Raw genomic sequence first — 16,547 nt, 5'->3', positions numbered from 1 at the left:
ACTAGTAACAATCTCTTAATTAACAGATTTAATGGGCTTTTCTCCAATCTCTTCCATTTTTTACATTTTTTTCCTTCAGCCTTTGACATTGTTGATCCCTCTTTTCCCTTTGATAATTTCTCCTATCTTCTATATTCTAAGTTTTCATGATGCCATTCTCTCCTAGTTCCCTTTCTACGTAAATGACCACTTTTTAGGCTCCTTTGCTGGATTTTTATCTAGGTTGCATCTGATAAAGGTGAGTGACCCCCAGGAGTTTGTCCTGGGCGGTCTTCTTTCTATATATTTTTTCATTTGTTGACCTTATCTATTCCCATGATTTCAATGACCATATATGTATGCTAATGGTTCTCAGATCTACTTCTCTAGTACTAACCTCTCTCCTAACCTCCAGGCTCATATCTCCAACTGCCTTCAGATAACTCAAACCAAGAGTCAGAGATATCTTAAACTCAACATGTCCACAACTGAATTATATTTCCCCCCAAATTATCTTTGTAAGTGCCCTATCATTGTTGAGGGTACCACCATTCTCCCAGTTTCTCTAGGCTGGCAACCTAGCTTTTATATATGACTCTTCACTTTTTCTCCCCTTAAATCCAATTAGTCATTAAATCCTATAGTTTCTACCTTTGTAACAGCTCTTGCATATGCCCCATTCTACTCCCTTCCTGAACTTATCCTGTATATAGGCTTATTTATTCACAGTTGTATGCTGGAAGAACTGTGGAAAATTTGGTATACTTAATGCACTGTTGGTCGTGCTGTGAACTAGTCCAACAATTTTGGAAAGCAATTTGGAACTATAACCCCCAAAGCTATTAAACCATGATACTTTTTTTTTTGTTTTTTTTTTTTTTAATTTTTTTTTTAAACCCTTTACTTCTGTGTATTGACTTATAGGTGGAAGATTGGTAAGGGTGGGCAATGGGGGTCAAGTGACTTGCCCCGGTTCACACAGCTGGGAAGTGTCTGAGGCCGGATTTGAACCTAGGACCTCCTGTCTCTAGGCCTGGCTCTCAATCCACTGAGCCACCCAGCTGCCCCCCAAACCATGATACTTTTGGCCCAGTAATACAGCTATTTGGTCTATACCCTGGGGGCATCAAAGGAAAAAGAAAGGACTCATCTATACAAAAATATTTATAGTACCTCTTTTTGTTGTAGCAAAGAATTGGAAACTAAGGAAATATTCATCACTTGGGGAATGGCTGAGTAAGCAACTATATATGAATTCGATGGAATACTATTGTGCTATAAGAAATGATGAAGGGGATAGTTTCAGAAAAACCTGGGAAGACTTATATGAACTGATACAAAGTGAAATGAACAGAATCAGGAAAACAATGTATTCAGCAAAAGCATTATTACAAAAGGTAATATTGAGTGTGACAGACTTAACTGATCAACACAATGAAATACCCCAATTCCAAAGGTCTAATGATGAAAACTATTATACATCCCCAAAGAAAGAACTCAGAATTCAGGTTGAAGCATATATTTTTCTTTTTTCCTTTTTCTTGTGTTTTTTTTTTAGAACATAGCTAATGCAGAAATTTGTTTTGCATGACTTCATATTTGTAATTGAATAGACAGATGAGGGAGTGGGAGGAAAGAGAGAGGAATCTGGAATTTAAAATGGAATTTAAAATAAAATAAAGCATAAACAACAAAGTGTTAAAATAATATCTTTTTTTCCAAGATACTATCTCATTCTCACTTTCCCTATCAAAAATGTCAGGAGGCTCAGAGGAAAATCAGTCACTTTTACCTAGAGGAGAAATTGATGGTGGGATTGTAAACCACTAAAAAGATTTCCAGGGAAGAAGACTATGAAATATAACATTTAAGAGAATGGCCACCCATGATCAGGCTATGATGAAATTAATGAAGAATTACCTAAAGACAGGATAATATTGTAAATTAATCTCAATTTAGCAGACCAGCATATCTATAATTCTTCCCTTCTTGGTTTAATGACTGATTAATAAATTAGTGACTTGAAATGTCTATTTATCTGACTCATGTGTAATATGTATATGTGTCTTTATGTTTTATTCACACCAAAGTTGTTTGTATCTATATCTTTATGCACCCACTAGAAGGAATCTTCATATGGCAAACAGTTTTTTTCTAAATCTAATATTTGGATTTTATAATTCTTAAACTGTTAGAAAGTCCAGTGGAATAGAGAGACTTTATGGCTTAGTAAATTTGTTGAGTTTTCCTAAAATATTCTATTGGAGATATAGTCTTAACTAGCAATGAGGGAAGCTATAATATATCTCTAATATGAAATTAAAGAAATTAAAAAGCACCCTCATAACTTTCATTTCCCAGAGAAAAATGGAACATACAACCTTTTCATTCACAGGCTGTTTTGGTGGAACTCTCTGACTGAAACATCGAACTGATAGTTTCTGGGCAAGTAAAGCATACTTCTACATTATCTCTTTGAAAGTGGAACGGGACACAACCTCTGCCAGCTATTTTTTTGTGAACTATTCTATTAATACCAATCAAATTGAGAAAATGATCAAATGAAATTGCATTTTGAGCATCATAAGCTGTGTAATGTCTATTCTGTTAAATTGGGGCCTATAATTGCTTCTCTACTGAAAAGATACAACAAAGACAGCAATCATGGCATGTCATTATCCCAGACTAGAAAACCGGCCTTTGCAGTGAGGACTTCAAAGGCTTGTGGTTCTCGAATTGCATTTGGCTGCTATTGTTGAAGCGTAGGCAATCTTGATTAGGTGTTTACACTGAGGTAAGGCTTGGAGCACAGAGAGTCTGAGTGCCTGGGTCTAGAGCCATTAAAAAATTGTACATTATGTTCCTCGCTTTGAAGTGAGGGTTTGTAGGTAGGAAAGCAACTCAGATTGAGTACAGCTGAGCTAGATTGGGTAGCTACTTCTCTCTCAAAGAAATTCATCAGGTTCTTAGAGAATCTGAGTGCATCACAAAAAAGTTGATGCTTTATCAAATGCAATATGAATCAGTAGGTTTGCATAGAAAAACACTAACATACACATAAAATACTGCTTTTAATTTTTGCGATTGTTGAAGGTTTTCTCTTTTTAAAAAAACACTTCTTAAATTTAGGGTGTGGTAAGCCCATATTAATTTACTAGTTTCTTTTGTTTGTACTTTAGCAGGGCCAACAGCTATTAAACATCCAACTTAAACCAAACAGATTTACAATGTCTATAATTCTTCCCTGCTTGGTTTAAGGACTGATTAATAAGTTGGTGAGTGATCTGAGGTCTCTATTATTATGATCCATATATAATATTTACATGTGTCTTTGTATGTCTTATTTATATCAGTTACTTGTGGCTATATCTTTATGTACCCAGGAGGAAGAAACTTAACATGGCAAATAGTCTGCCTCTTTATTGCCAGTCTTCCTGACTGATCATTTACTATAGTTATGTTACACAATAGGATTTAAAGGACCTTAAAGATCAAGTCCAAATCCTTATTTCATAGATAACGTAAATTATATGAATTGCCCAAGGGTTACAAGGACAGTAAGTGCCAAATCCAAGATAAGAAACCAGCCAAGGTATTCTGATACTAATTCCAATTCCTATACTCTTTATTCTTGGGTAGTAAAGTAAAAAAAGACCATTATAATCTTTCATAGCAAAACATATAAAACTGTTTTGGTTGTGTTGCAATTTACTTTTCAAGATCCTATTATCATGGTCTATGTTACATAGCATAATAGGGCTCTTTAACTCACTTGGTATAATTCAGCATTAGGTCATAAACATACTTAAATTTTTGCTGAAAATAAAGTTTCCTGTCATATTGTCTGAAACATTCCTTCTCAAGTGAGATCCCTAAGTATATTTTTAGCATGTTAGAACTTCAGACTCATGTTTTCTAGTAAGAATTCTGCTTATTTCTTAGGATGAAATTTGGGTGTACATTAAATCCAAACAACTGCAATTCAACAAAAAAGAGATTATGAACTAATGGAATAGTACAAGGGTTAGCACATTATCATGTACATAAGAAGAACAAACTATTCTAACCATCTCTTCCATGGAGCCAGCCAGATAGCAAGTTGCTCAAGGTTAGGAACAGTTTCACATTGCTTTTTGGGTCTCTGTGCCTAACAAATACTTGCTGACTTATAAGGTAAACTTAACTATTGCGCACACAGTAAGGAGCTTGGTAGTAGCAAAAACAAATTGTGAAGATGTTAAAAAAAACTTCTGTAATTGAAGCTAGCCCACTTCAAGCACTAATAATTATCTTTACAATGACCTCAAAAGAGGTATAGAGATCTGGGTGAAAGGGAGTGGAGGGTGGAGGAAGCTGTTTTTAGGATGCAAATTAAACAGCTTCAAGTAATACATTTCAAAGCTCTTAATTGCAAAAGGACTGTAACAAACTATACTAAATATAGTAGTTAGGTACTGCAGTGGATAGAGCACTGGGCCTGGTATCAGGGAAGAACCATCTTCATGGCAAACTGTTCCAGGATCTTTGCCAGGAAAACTCCAAATGGAATCATGAAGAGTCAGACATGATTGAACAACAATAACAACAAATATAGATATTTCTTCAAAGCTCTTCAAAACCTAGTCCCTTTAGTTCCTGCCTTTATAATAGTCTTTTTATACCTTATATCCCTTATATAGACTTTAATACAATGGCACTGGTCTCCTTGCAGTTTCTTGAACAAAACACTCCATCTTTCAGTTCTGGATATTTTTTCTTTTTAAAATAACTTTTAATTGATGTTTTCTGTTTCTTACATCATCATAGTATCCTATGTATTCCTCCCCACAAAGAGTCATTCTATATGACAAATAGTATTTTTTTTTGAAAGAGGGGAAAAAAGTCAGTACACTGATTGATAGATTGAGAAAGTCCAAAAACATGTGCAATGTAGACCCCTCACCTCTACAAAGTGGTGGATTAGGTATGTCCTCATTTTTTCAAAAAATATTTATAGCAGTACTTTTTGCAAAGTGACACAATGGAAAAAGTACAGACCTGGAAGACCTAAGTTCAAATTTGGCCACGATACTTACTATGTGACTTTGGGTGAGACATTTATCCTTATTTGCCTCCATTTCCTCATCTGTGAAATGAGAAGGAAATGGCAAACTACTCCAATATCTTTTGCCAAGAAAATCCCAAATGTAGTCACAAAGAATTGGATACTACTGAAAAACCACTAAACAACTTTTTGCAATAGGTATGAATTTGAAACAAAGTAGATGCTCATCAATTGGGAATGGTTAAACAAATTATGGTACACGGGATATTACTGTTTGGTAAAAAAATGATGTATGGGATAAATACTGATGCAAGATGAAGTAAGCAGAGCCAAGAAAACAATATATCTGGTAAACAATGTAAATGGAAAAAAGTACCGCTATAAATATTTTGGGGGCATATGGGGCATTTCTTCTCATACATAGCTTCTTTGGGGTTTAAACCAAGGAATGGTCTCTGATTCAAAAGATATGAACATTTTAGTCACTTTATTTGCATAATTCCAAATTGCTTTCTAAAATGGTTGTCCTATTTCATTGCTCTACCAACAATGTATTAGTGTGCATATCTACCCACAACTCCTGCAACAATGACTTGCCATTTTTGGGTCATTTTTGTCAATTTGCAAGTGAAATCTAGAGTTGTTTTGATTTTCATTTCTCTCATTATTATTGATTTGGAGCATTTTTCCAGGTGGTTGTGAAGCTTTGCAATTCTTCTTTTGAGAATTGTTTATTCAACATTTGAAGATAAATACAACTTTAATATAATATTGCCAACTACATTAGCTACAAGATTATAGAGACTCGTGCTTTTTGGTGAGGATAATAATGAACATATTTTCAATGGTTTTATCACACATGATAATGGCCAAGAAAATGATGCTCCTGGTAGTAAATATATCAAATAAGAAAAATCTATTTAATGTTATTATCACAGGAAATATAGTCAGGGTCCTAAGAGAGAAACATATGGAGGCTGAATCACTATTCATAAATGTCTCTTTGTTGAACTTTACCTTGACCTTCCTCTATCCAAGGTCACACTTGCCTCCTGAGGCTATATAATATGGCCTAAATGTGGAAGGGCCCATTATTATTTTGACTTATACTATCCCTTCTACACATCTAAAAAAAGGTATGTATAGATGCTAAGGTCATGTTGTAGAATTTTGCTTTAGTCTTACTTTACCATCAAGGAAGTTGAAAATAAAAACTGACATGATTCTTAGATAAGTTATTATAGTACAGTGACAAAAAAGTTTGGTGACCTTTGAATGATTAGGAGGTGAAGTATTAGGTTAAGATCAGAACTTTGGGGATCTGCTTTTGACTCTGTAGCACTAATGTGGTGCTAATCCCTCAGTTTCTCCATTACCTAGTTGACTCTTAACAATATAGCCATCTCTTCCTTACCTTGGGAAAACTTCCATCCTGATCTACCTCTCCCCACTCTTTTAGTTTCCCATGATCCACTTTTCTCCCAACTCTATTATCTACTCCTTAGGACTTCAATCAGGTACCTTTTTCTGTCCCCTCCATCCCCACAGATTCTGTAACTAAGAATCATGATCAAATCAGCTCTACCAATATTTTCTGGACAGGGTGTGTCAATCTGTTCCTCTAATGGCCCAATTCACCTGACCCCATTCATCATCTCAATTACATTTAGAACTAAAGTGTTCCTCTAAGCCCACAACTTTCCTTTTTACTTGGTCTCTGTTATTAAACTATAAACTCCTTTAGGGAAGATACTATCTTTGCTTTTTTTTTTTTTTTTTAAACCCTTGTACTTCGGTGTATTGTCTCATAGGTGGAAGATTGGTAAGGGTGGGCAATGGGGGTCAAGTGACTTGCCCAGGGTCACACAGCTGGGAAGTGGCTGAGGCCGGCTTTGAACCTAGGACCTCCTGTCTCTAGGCCTGGCTCTCACTCCACTGAGCTACCCAGCTGCCCCCATCTTTGCTTTTTGTATATTCATCCCCAGTGTTTGATACGTAATGTTGTTGTTCATTGTTGTTCAATGGTTTTTTAGTTGTGTCCAACTCTTTGTGTCCCCCTTTCTTGGCAAAGATACTGGAGTGGTTTGTCATTTCCTTCTCCAATTTATTTTATGATGAGGAAATAAAGGCACACAAGGTTAAATGACTTGCCCAGGGTCACAGAGCTAGTGTCTAGGCCAGATTTGAACTCAGAAAGATGAATTTTCCTGACTCCAGACCTGGCACTCTATCTACTTATGCCCCTTGATACATAACAGTAAATATTTAATAAATGTGTTTTCATTCATTCAATACTTATAAAAATGTTTACCATTTATTTCAGAGAAGTAAAGGATCAAAAACAATAACTTCTATAATGTCTTCTTCTTCCAACGTTTTAGTAGAAAGGAAATGGATTTAAAATCTAACAAATTGTTAGAATATTATTATAAATATGCAAAATTATTCCCTAACTTTGTCAGTCTTCAAAGTCCTATTTGAAAATGAACAAAAATGTTCACTTTCAGAATTTCATTTCCTTCAATGATAGATCACAAACTGAAAGTTTTATAAGCTTCAGATGTAAAATTTTGATTATTGAATAAATCATGATCCAAAGTATGTGCCTAGAATACATACTTGAAAATCCATTCTGCTGACTGTGATGCATAGGTGCCCTCTAGTGTGGCAGCTTTTACATGAGCTCTTTACTTCATTATAAAAAATGTACATTATATCTTGTTTCAATAGTCCTAATGTTTAAAAAAGAGGGATATTTTAATGGGATTGAAGAAATAACACAACTATGAAATAGTAGACATTCCTTAATTCACCTGCCCCTCTGTCCAGTAGTCCAATGGGAGCATTTCCTTCCTCCCCTGGGTGGGGTAAAGGGGGGCTAGGGGGTGGGGCACAGCACTCAGTCTCTGGGGAATGGTGCATGACATGTGGTCTCTAAAAGGTTTGCCATCACTGTCATAGCATTTCAAATATTATTTCTGCCTCACAACAATCCTATGAAGGTCTGAAAAGTGTTATACTTATAGTATCATGGCAATACAGTGGCTTGAGTGCTGGACTTGGATTCAGGAAGAATAGGGTTCTAATATTACTGATGTTTATTAGTTGAGGGGCCATGAGTTAAATCACTTAAGCTCTTTGGGTTTTAGTTTCCTTATCTTTAAGTGAAGATAACTTCAGTACTTTCCTCCTGGGAGTGTTTCAATCAATAATCAAATTGATAAACAAGCATTTTACTTAACCATTTTTGTTCCATGTGTGAAGTATTCTGGGATACAAAGACAAAAATTAAACCATTCCTGCCTTAAATAATTTATATTCTAATAGTGAAGAATATATATACATATACACATGTGTCTACACAGAATATATACAAAATGAATACAACTTAGTTTGGGAAAGGGGTGAAAGTCTTCATGAAGTAAGTGATATTTAAGTTGAGTCTTGAAGGAAATAAGACATTTTAAGAGGTAGAGGTGAGGAGGGAGTGCATCCCAGCATAAGGGTCAGCCTGGGACAAAGGCTCAGAAACAGGAGAATGGAATCAAGTGTGAATGAAGCAGCAACACAGAGAGAGTTAAGAAGACTGGAAAGGTAAGAAGGGGTTAGGTTGTAAAGAGCTTTAAATGTCAAAGAGAAATTTCTACTTGATCATAAAGGCAATAGGGAACTACTGGAGTTTGTTGAGAAGCTGGGGTGACATGATCTGATCTGTGCGTTAGAAAAATTATTTTGGCAGCTGTGAAGGACAGATTAGAGTGGGATGAGACTTGCAACAGGGAGGGCAATTTAGAAGGCTGTTTTAATAGTCTAGGTAAGAGGTGACAAGGGCCTAAACTAGTGTGGTGATTTGTGTGAGTAGAAAGAAGTGGACGTATACAAGAGATATTATGAAGGTAGGAGGAAAAGACTTACCAACTGATTGATTATATGGACTTAAAGTAAGACGTCGAGGATGATTCCTACTTTATAGATCTAGGTGATTAAAAAGGATGATAGTACCCTCTATAGTAATAGGGATGTTTGAGAATCGAGCCCATGGGAGCTGTTAAGTTCACCAAGAAAGAATTTAAAGAAAAAGGAGAAGGCGGCCCAATTTAAAACCTTGGGGCACACCCACAATCAGGAGAAAGCATGTCATAAAAACCCAGGGAAGAGAGTATATTCAGGAAGGAGTGGTTCAGAGTGTGTCAACTGTAGCAGATTGGTCAAGGAGGATTGAGATAATGTATGTAAAGCATTTTATAAACATGAATGTACTAAATAAAAGCAGCTATAATTGTTGCTATTGTTATAATTATATTGTTTTATGAAGGAAGGAACTGCAAATCAGAGGGGTTGTGACTTATTCATGGTTCTAAAGCTAGGTTCAATTTGAAGCCAGGATTTTGTTGACTTCAAGAATTCAACAGTTTTTCCAATGTACCATGCCTTTAGCTGTATCAGGACAATTGGTATTCAAACAAGAAAATAATAGAAATGAAGGCCATAGTTTCAAATATTAGGTCAAATGAACTTCACTGACTTGATGGCATATTCTAATTAGTTTGCACCTTCCTCCTCCACTCTGACTACTCACCTCCCTGGCTTTCTTCAAGTCCAAGCTAAAATCCCACTTTCTATAGGAAGTTTTTCCTTATTCTTAATTGTAGCATTTCTCTCTATGAATTATTTCCAATTTATCCTATACATAGTTGTTTGTTTTTTTAAGCCCTTAATGTCTTAGTATCAATTCTAAGACAAAAGAGTGGCAAGGGTTAGGCAATTAGGGTTAAGTGATTTGCCCAGGTGTCTGAGGCCAAATTTGAATTCATGTCCTCAAGACTCCAGCCTGGCACTCGAAATCCACTGTGCTACTTTGCTGACCCATGTACATAGCTTATTTGTACATAGTTGTTTATATGTTGTCTTTCCCATTAAACTGTGAGCCCTCTTGAGAGTAGGGATTATCTTTTAACTTTTCTTTTTATCTCCAGGGTTTACTTAGCGCAGTGTCTGTCACAGAGTAAGCACTTAATGATCACTGACTGACTGTTATAGTAGGTATTATCAGATTATATATATATAAGAACAGACATAAGTATAGAATCTCTAGTGCTGGAAGGAGTTCATAATCTAACTTGATAGATGTGAACATTCAAACAATATGTAAATGTCTCCACTATTAGAATATGGCATCAAGTCAATGTTATTCTGGTCAAATTAATTTCAAGTACAGAATTCTAATAGAACCTCCAATGGCTCCCAATTAGCTACTGAATAATGCCCAAACTCCTATTCTGGTATTTAAAGCCCTTTATAATCTGGTTCCAACCTACCTTTATAATCTTACTTCTTATCATCTAGATTAACGATTATCCTCCAAACTGTCTGGTATTCTCCTACCTCTGATCATGCTATTCTCTGATAAATGGAATTTCACAGAATCTCAGATTCAATTCAATAAGCATTTATTAAGTCCCTAATTTGTGTAAGGTATGAGTACTACAAAGATAGCAATGAAATGTAGTGAGGATCTCACTTCCTACTCCCAGGGGTCTTGGAAGCCCTCTGGTACAACCCATTCCTCTCCCAACATACTAGACAAATGTTTATTCTATTGCTGAATATCTTTAGTGAGAAAGAAAACCATTACCTTTGAGGCTGCCAGTTTTACTCTTAGAGATCTCTAATTGTTAGGAAGTTTTCCCTTAGATCAAACCTAAATTTTCCTCTTTGCAACTTTATCCGATGTTTCTAATTCTTCCTCTGAGCCCAAGAGAAACAAAACTAAGCCTTTTTTTTTTAAGTCTTTAAAATATCTAAAAATAACAACTAGGTCATCTTACCTTCTCCTTTTCCTTCTGCAGTTAAACATTTCCCACTCTTTTCTCTTCAGCTTTTCCTATAATGGGATACCTATCAATAAACACAGTATTTTGGGTATGATTTGACTAGTGAAGGATAGCGTGCTGTAGCAGAAAGAAGGCTAGCCCTGGGACATGATTTTGAATCCTGTGTCTGACAATTTTACCTGAGTAACCTTAATCACGGCATCTATGTGGTACTATGGATAGAACACTGGGCCTGGAGTCCGTCCTGCCGGAGTTCAAAACAGGCCTTAGACACTTAGTAGCTGTGTGATCTTGGGCATGTCACTGAATTTCTCAGCTCCTCAGCTTTAAAATAAGGACACATTGAAGAAGGAAATGGCAAATCACTCTAATATCTTTGTCAAGAAAACCCCATGGATGATAGTCCATGAAGGCCATGTTCAGACATGATTGAATAACTGAATAATGATAGCCTTAATCAAGTTGCTAAACTTATTGGGTCTAGATTTCCTCATCTTTATAATGAGAAGGATTAGACTAGATGGTTCCTAAATTTCTTTCCAGCTCTAGATAAAAAATCCTTTGAGAACAGCAAGACTGCCACTTCTCTAATCCTAGATACTATGTTTCCCTTGATATAGCCTTATAATATTTAAGCTTTTTTGGTTGCTACAACTTTGTTAACTCATATTAATCTTGGAAAGCTACTCCAACTCCTAATTCTGGATGTGAATATCATTCCTAGAACAGAAAAAATTGGAAGCTTGGGCCAAGCCTAAAGGAATGACCAGCTGTCTATTAGACACCACAGCCTGGATATAATGTAGCCAACTCCAATTCAGTATGTCCAAAACAGAACTCATTATCTTTCCCCCTAAGCCTTCCCCTCTTCTGAATTATCTCTATATTACTGAGGGCATCACCATCCCACCAGTCAACCAGGTCCACAAATTTAGGGTTATTTTCAATTACTCTCTCATGCTCACCCTACATATCCATCCAGTCTGTTGCCAAGTATTGTCATTTCTACCCTTACAATATCTCTTGTATATATCCTCTTCTCTCCTCTGACATTGTCACCACCCTAGTACAAGTTCTCATCATTTCAGACCTGGATTATTACAATGGTCTGCTGGTAGGTTTCCCTGCTTCAAGACTCTTTTCACTCTAGTCCATCTTTCACTCAGTTATCAAAATGGTCTTTCTAAAGCACAAATCTGATTATGTTATTCCTCTATGAGCCAACAACATTGACCTTCTTGCTCTTCTTAGAACCAGGTGTGTAAATAGAATTAGCTCTAGCCATTCATAGCTAGGCATAAAAATCATGTCACCCTTACCTTCCTTAGTGGGGAGGGGAGATGAGTTACCCACACGTGACAATAAGTAACAAATCAAGAACAAGGGACTGCCCTTTGGGCAGTCCAAAATCAGTGTAGAGACCACCATTTGTCCACTTGAATTAGAGGTGGAACCACGGGAAGTGACTAAAGACACTATCTCTTTAAGTAAGTTGGTTACTTCCTGTGGAGGGAGTTCCCGCCTTGAACTTGGTGCTGAAGGAGCTCCTGAGACCACAGACAGCTTCTACTCTGTATTGTCACCTGGGTAAGTTAGGCTGACTTCCTTGGCCTACCTAGACCACTTCCAAACTCTGCCTTAAATAGGCACTAGCCTATCTGGTTGCTAGGCCTTGAGGCTTGCAGCTTCACTTATTTAGCCTTTTAACCTTCTCTCTCCGCCCAGGCCTCTGCAGGCCTGCCCTAGCCTCTCCCTTTTTCTTTATTCCTATACCTTTACCTTCCTGATTGTAAAATAAAGTGCCTTAACCCGATGCTGACATAGGTCTGATTTAATTATGGAATCAACCTGAATTGTTGATTCCTGGCGGCCACACTTTAAATACATATCTAAAAAATACCTAAATTTCCTTCTTACACAGGCTTTATACCTTTCCACTGGCTACCCACCAAATCTATAATGGTCTCCTTTCTCTCCTTTAACTCCTGGTATTTCTGGCTTCTTCAGGAATCAACTCAAGTCTCAATCCCTGCAGAGGCCTTTTTTTGGTCCAAATGCTACTAGTGTCCTTTCTTTTGAGATTATTTCTCATTTATACTATATATAACGTCTACAAACACAGTTGTCTGCATGTTGTTTTCCCTATTAGAATGCCAGCAATTAGAAATCAGGGTTCTTGTGTTTTTGCCTTTCTTTGTATATTTAGAGCTTAGCACAGTGTCTGGCATACAGTAAACACTTAATAAAAAGCAGCAAAAATTAAGCATTAGGTGTCAGGCACTATTATGCTAGGTTCTGGGAATACAAATATAAAAACTAAAATAATCCCTACTCACATTCTATTGAGGAAGATAACATCATAATTATAGGCAAAATAATTACATGGTAATTAAAATACAAGGTACTTAGGGAAGTGTGGGCACTAGCAATAGAGACTAGGGTAGGCTTCAAGTACAAAGTTGATTAAATACAAAGCAGAAAGAAGTGAAGAGTTTTATGAAATGGAAGTAAGGAAAGAGGATTTCAGACATGGGTGATAGCTTGGGCAAAATTTTAGAATTGAGACACAAGGTACTGAGTATAAGGAACCAAGAAATGATTGAAGGGAAGTACTGTAAATATGGTTAGCAAGATACATGGGGATCAGGTTGTAAGGGCTTTAAAAGTCAAATAGAGGTTTTTTTTTTTATCCTAAAGGAAATAAGGAGTCACTCATATTTACTTAGAATAGAGAAGTAACATGGTCAGGGAAAAAAAAAATCTGGCAATTGTGTGAAGGATGTATGAGAATTGTGCTTCAGATAATACACCTAAGGCCAAAAAGAACACTACCTTAGGCAAAGGGCCAGAGTTGCATGGATCAGGGCCCTATTGGATATTATGATTAGGGCTAGAAAAACTGTCTCCTCATCCCCCACAAAGGCTTGATGCTACCTTAACCACAGCTCACGAAGTCAGAAAAATAAAGACCTTGGGCAGTAGGCCCAACACAAAGCTGAACACATATTCCACATGTGGTACATTCCTTGGGTGTGCTTCAATCCCTTACTATCTTGGGATGTAGATTCTGCTGCTACATATAAGCTTAATATGATACTGGGGGACCTAGAGGTGACCTAAATTCCTTACCTCCCTGAAATGTCCAAGTATTTGTAGAAACATAGACTTGCCATAGGACTCTGGAATATAGGTTTCAACAAAATGATGCTTTCCCAGTTCTATAGTTAGTAAAGTCATACCTTGAGCTTCCCAAATTCATAGGCTTCAGAGTTATATCTTCTAGGATAAATGGTCCATTCTCTTGTCTCTTCTCTTTTCCATTTGACTCAATCCTACCATTCCCCATTTCCTTTTTCCTTTGCCTTCTCCATTGTAGCCACTAGAACCTGTTTCATCATTTAACAAAATTTCTTTCATTCTACATGTATTCTTTTTATAATTTTTCCATCTTCTTGGCACTTACAGAAATCTATCTCTTTAAATAAATAGCTCTCAAAAAGTGTCCAACTCTCTAAACCATAATATAAAGGTCCCAATCACTAATATTAAGAGAGATAAAAATTAAAACAACTTTGAATCTTCACCACTCACTGACAAATATAAAAAGTGAGAATAGTCAAGATTAGATGGGAATAAATTTTGGAGGTATAGTAAAAAGAGAGGTGAACAATAGTGGAATTGTGAATTAATCTGACCATTCTGGAAAACAATTTGGAATTGTGCTAAGAAACTGACTAAAATTTCCATACCCTTTGACATAGAGATCCCACAATCAGTCATAGGTATATTCCAAGGGCACAGAAAGATAAACATCTCTAGTACACCAGAATGTTTCAACCAGCCCTTTTTGCAGTAGCAAAGAACTAGAAACAAAGTGAAGTTCATTGATTTGGGGAAAGGCTAAACAAATTATGGCACATTCATGCAATAAGGAATAATGAATATTCATTCATTCATTTCAATAAAAATTTATTAAGCATCTTTTATGTGGTGGACACTGTGTTAATTGCCAGGGGTACAAAAAGAAACAAAATACAGTTTTTGTCCTCAAGGAACTTAAAATCTAATGAGAGAGACAACATGCAAACAAATATACAAAGCAAGCAATGAGCAAGACAAATAAGAAATAAAAGAGGAAAAATATGAAGAGTACAGACAAGCATGGGAAGACTTTTATGAACTGATGCAAATGAAGTAAACAGAACCTGAAAAAAACAATATATATATAATTGACCAGAACAATGTAAATGGAAAGAGCAACACTTAAAAGAAACAGAAGGCTACGAAGTAATAATGTTCAAGCTTGGTCAAGAAGTGAAGAAAATGCATCTCCCTCCCTGCATTGCTAAAGTGCGAGTCTCTGAGTATAGAACACTGTATGTTAATGTAAGACTTGGTGGCTAGATTGGTGTTTTACTGAATTGCTTTTCCCCCTCCTTTTTATTCTTTTGTTACAAGGCATCACTTTTTATGTTGAGAGGGGGAAATGAAGATATATAAAAACAAAAGATATCAATAGAATTTTTAAAAATTTAAGTACTTGTCTCTGCTTTCAAGGTCATATAACCAAAAAAATGCAGTCACAAAAAACACATGAAATTTGTTTTAAAAACAAATGTGTTCAACTATAAATTTACTTCAATAACCCTGAAAGCATGTCTTCAGAATGGAAGCATTCATCTTGATAACTCAGATAAGATATTACAGCAGTTCTTTTTTGTTTGTTTCATGATTAAATTACAAACACAAAGATGCAATCTAATTGTCTAAGTCTAAGACTACAGAGCTGGTTCCTTAATCATTAAGCAACTCACTAACTGTTTATCCATCTTACCTATACTAGTCAAAAAATGGCTAAAGGGGTTTCAAGGTAGATCATTCTGCTTGCCTGATTGAAATAGAAGTTTTAAATAATAAAACCTTGGATTCTGAAGTGCTCTAAGAGCTTTCACATTTAATATAATAATACTATCCTTCATATTTGAAGATGACACTACTGACTGACTTCCTACCCTCCCCCAACCTCTATCACCACAGCATGAAGTTTAAGTTATTTTTCTAGTAGTAGAGATAGATTTATGTTGATTCATTTGTATTCACGTGTTCATTTCTTTTTTTAATCATGAGCATATTTTTGCCAGAAGGCTGGCTCATATTAGAGATATAATCTATAGCCAAAGAATAGGACGAAGATTACTTGTCCCCCCCTGGTTTCAGCCAAGGACTGTGTTGATAAAAAAGAAAATGCTATATTTGTATAAAGAACTTGGGTTCAAATCCTAGTAGTACACTACCTGTGTAACTTCAGACAAGTCACTGAAGTATTCCATTATATGAACCAGTCTCCTGCCTGTGGGGTAAAGAGGTAAAAAAATGCTTTTCCAACAAGCCAGGTACCCTAATGGTCTTCTGATTTCCAGGGAAAGAGAAGGAACACCATTTCATTACATCTCCTGCCTAACCTTCTGAGTGGAATAGCTACTCTCACTATTCCACTCACCTGAGCTGCCAATGGTCCTGAAAGATCTTCAACCTAAGGTCAGATCACTAGGAATACTGATAAACTTCCTGAACTCATTCCTCAATGATTAATAAACTCCCACTTGAACACATCTTTCCCATTTCATAATTTGGAACCCACAGTTGTCATCATTCAAACTCCATTTTTCTCCATTTCTCTTCTGTCTGAT

General features: G+C 36.2%; 1 protein-coding gene across 2 annotated transcripts in view; it reads right to left on the bottom strand.

The window, feature by feature from the left end:
- Positions 1-16,547, bottom strand: part of JHY (junctional cadherin complex regulator) — a 104,323-nt gene that overhangs the window by 55,003 nt on the left and 32,773 nt on the right. Inside the window, exon 3 of one of the 2 annotated variants that reach the window (XM_044669650.1) lies at positions 10,859-10,921. The exons of the other annotated variant lie outside the window; for it this stretch is intronic. Within the exon in view, the coding sequence (XP_044525585.1) occupies positions 10,898-10,921 (24 nt within the window). The 3' untranslated portion in view covers positions 10,859-10,897. Of the gene's footprint in view, positions 1-10,858; positions 10,922-16,547 lie in introns of those variants that run through there. 2 annotated transcript variants of the gene reach the window in all.

The sequence above is a fragment of the Gracilinanus agilis genome, chromosome 3 (assembly GCF_016433145.1).
Source record: "Gracilinanus agilis isolate LMUSP501 chromosome 3, AgileGrace, whole genome shotgun sequence".
Taxonomy (NCBI): Eukaryota; Metazoa; Chordata; class Mammalia; order Didelphimorphia; family Didelphidae; genus Gracilinanus; species Gracilinanus agilis.
This window is presented reverse-complemented; position numbering and strand designations above follow the sequence as displayed.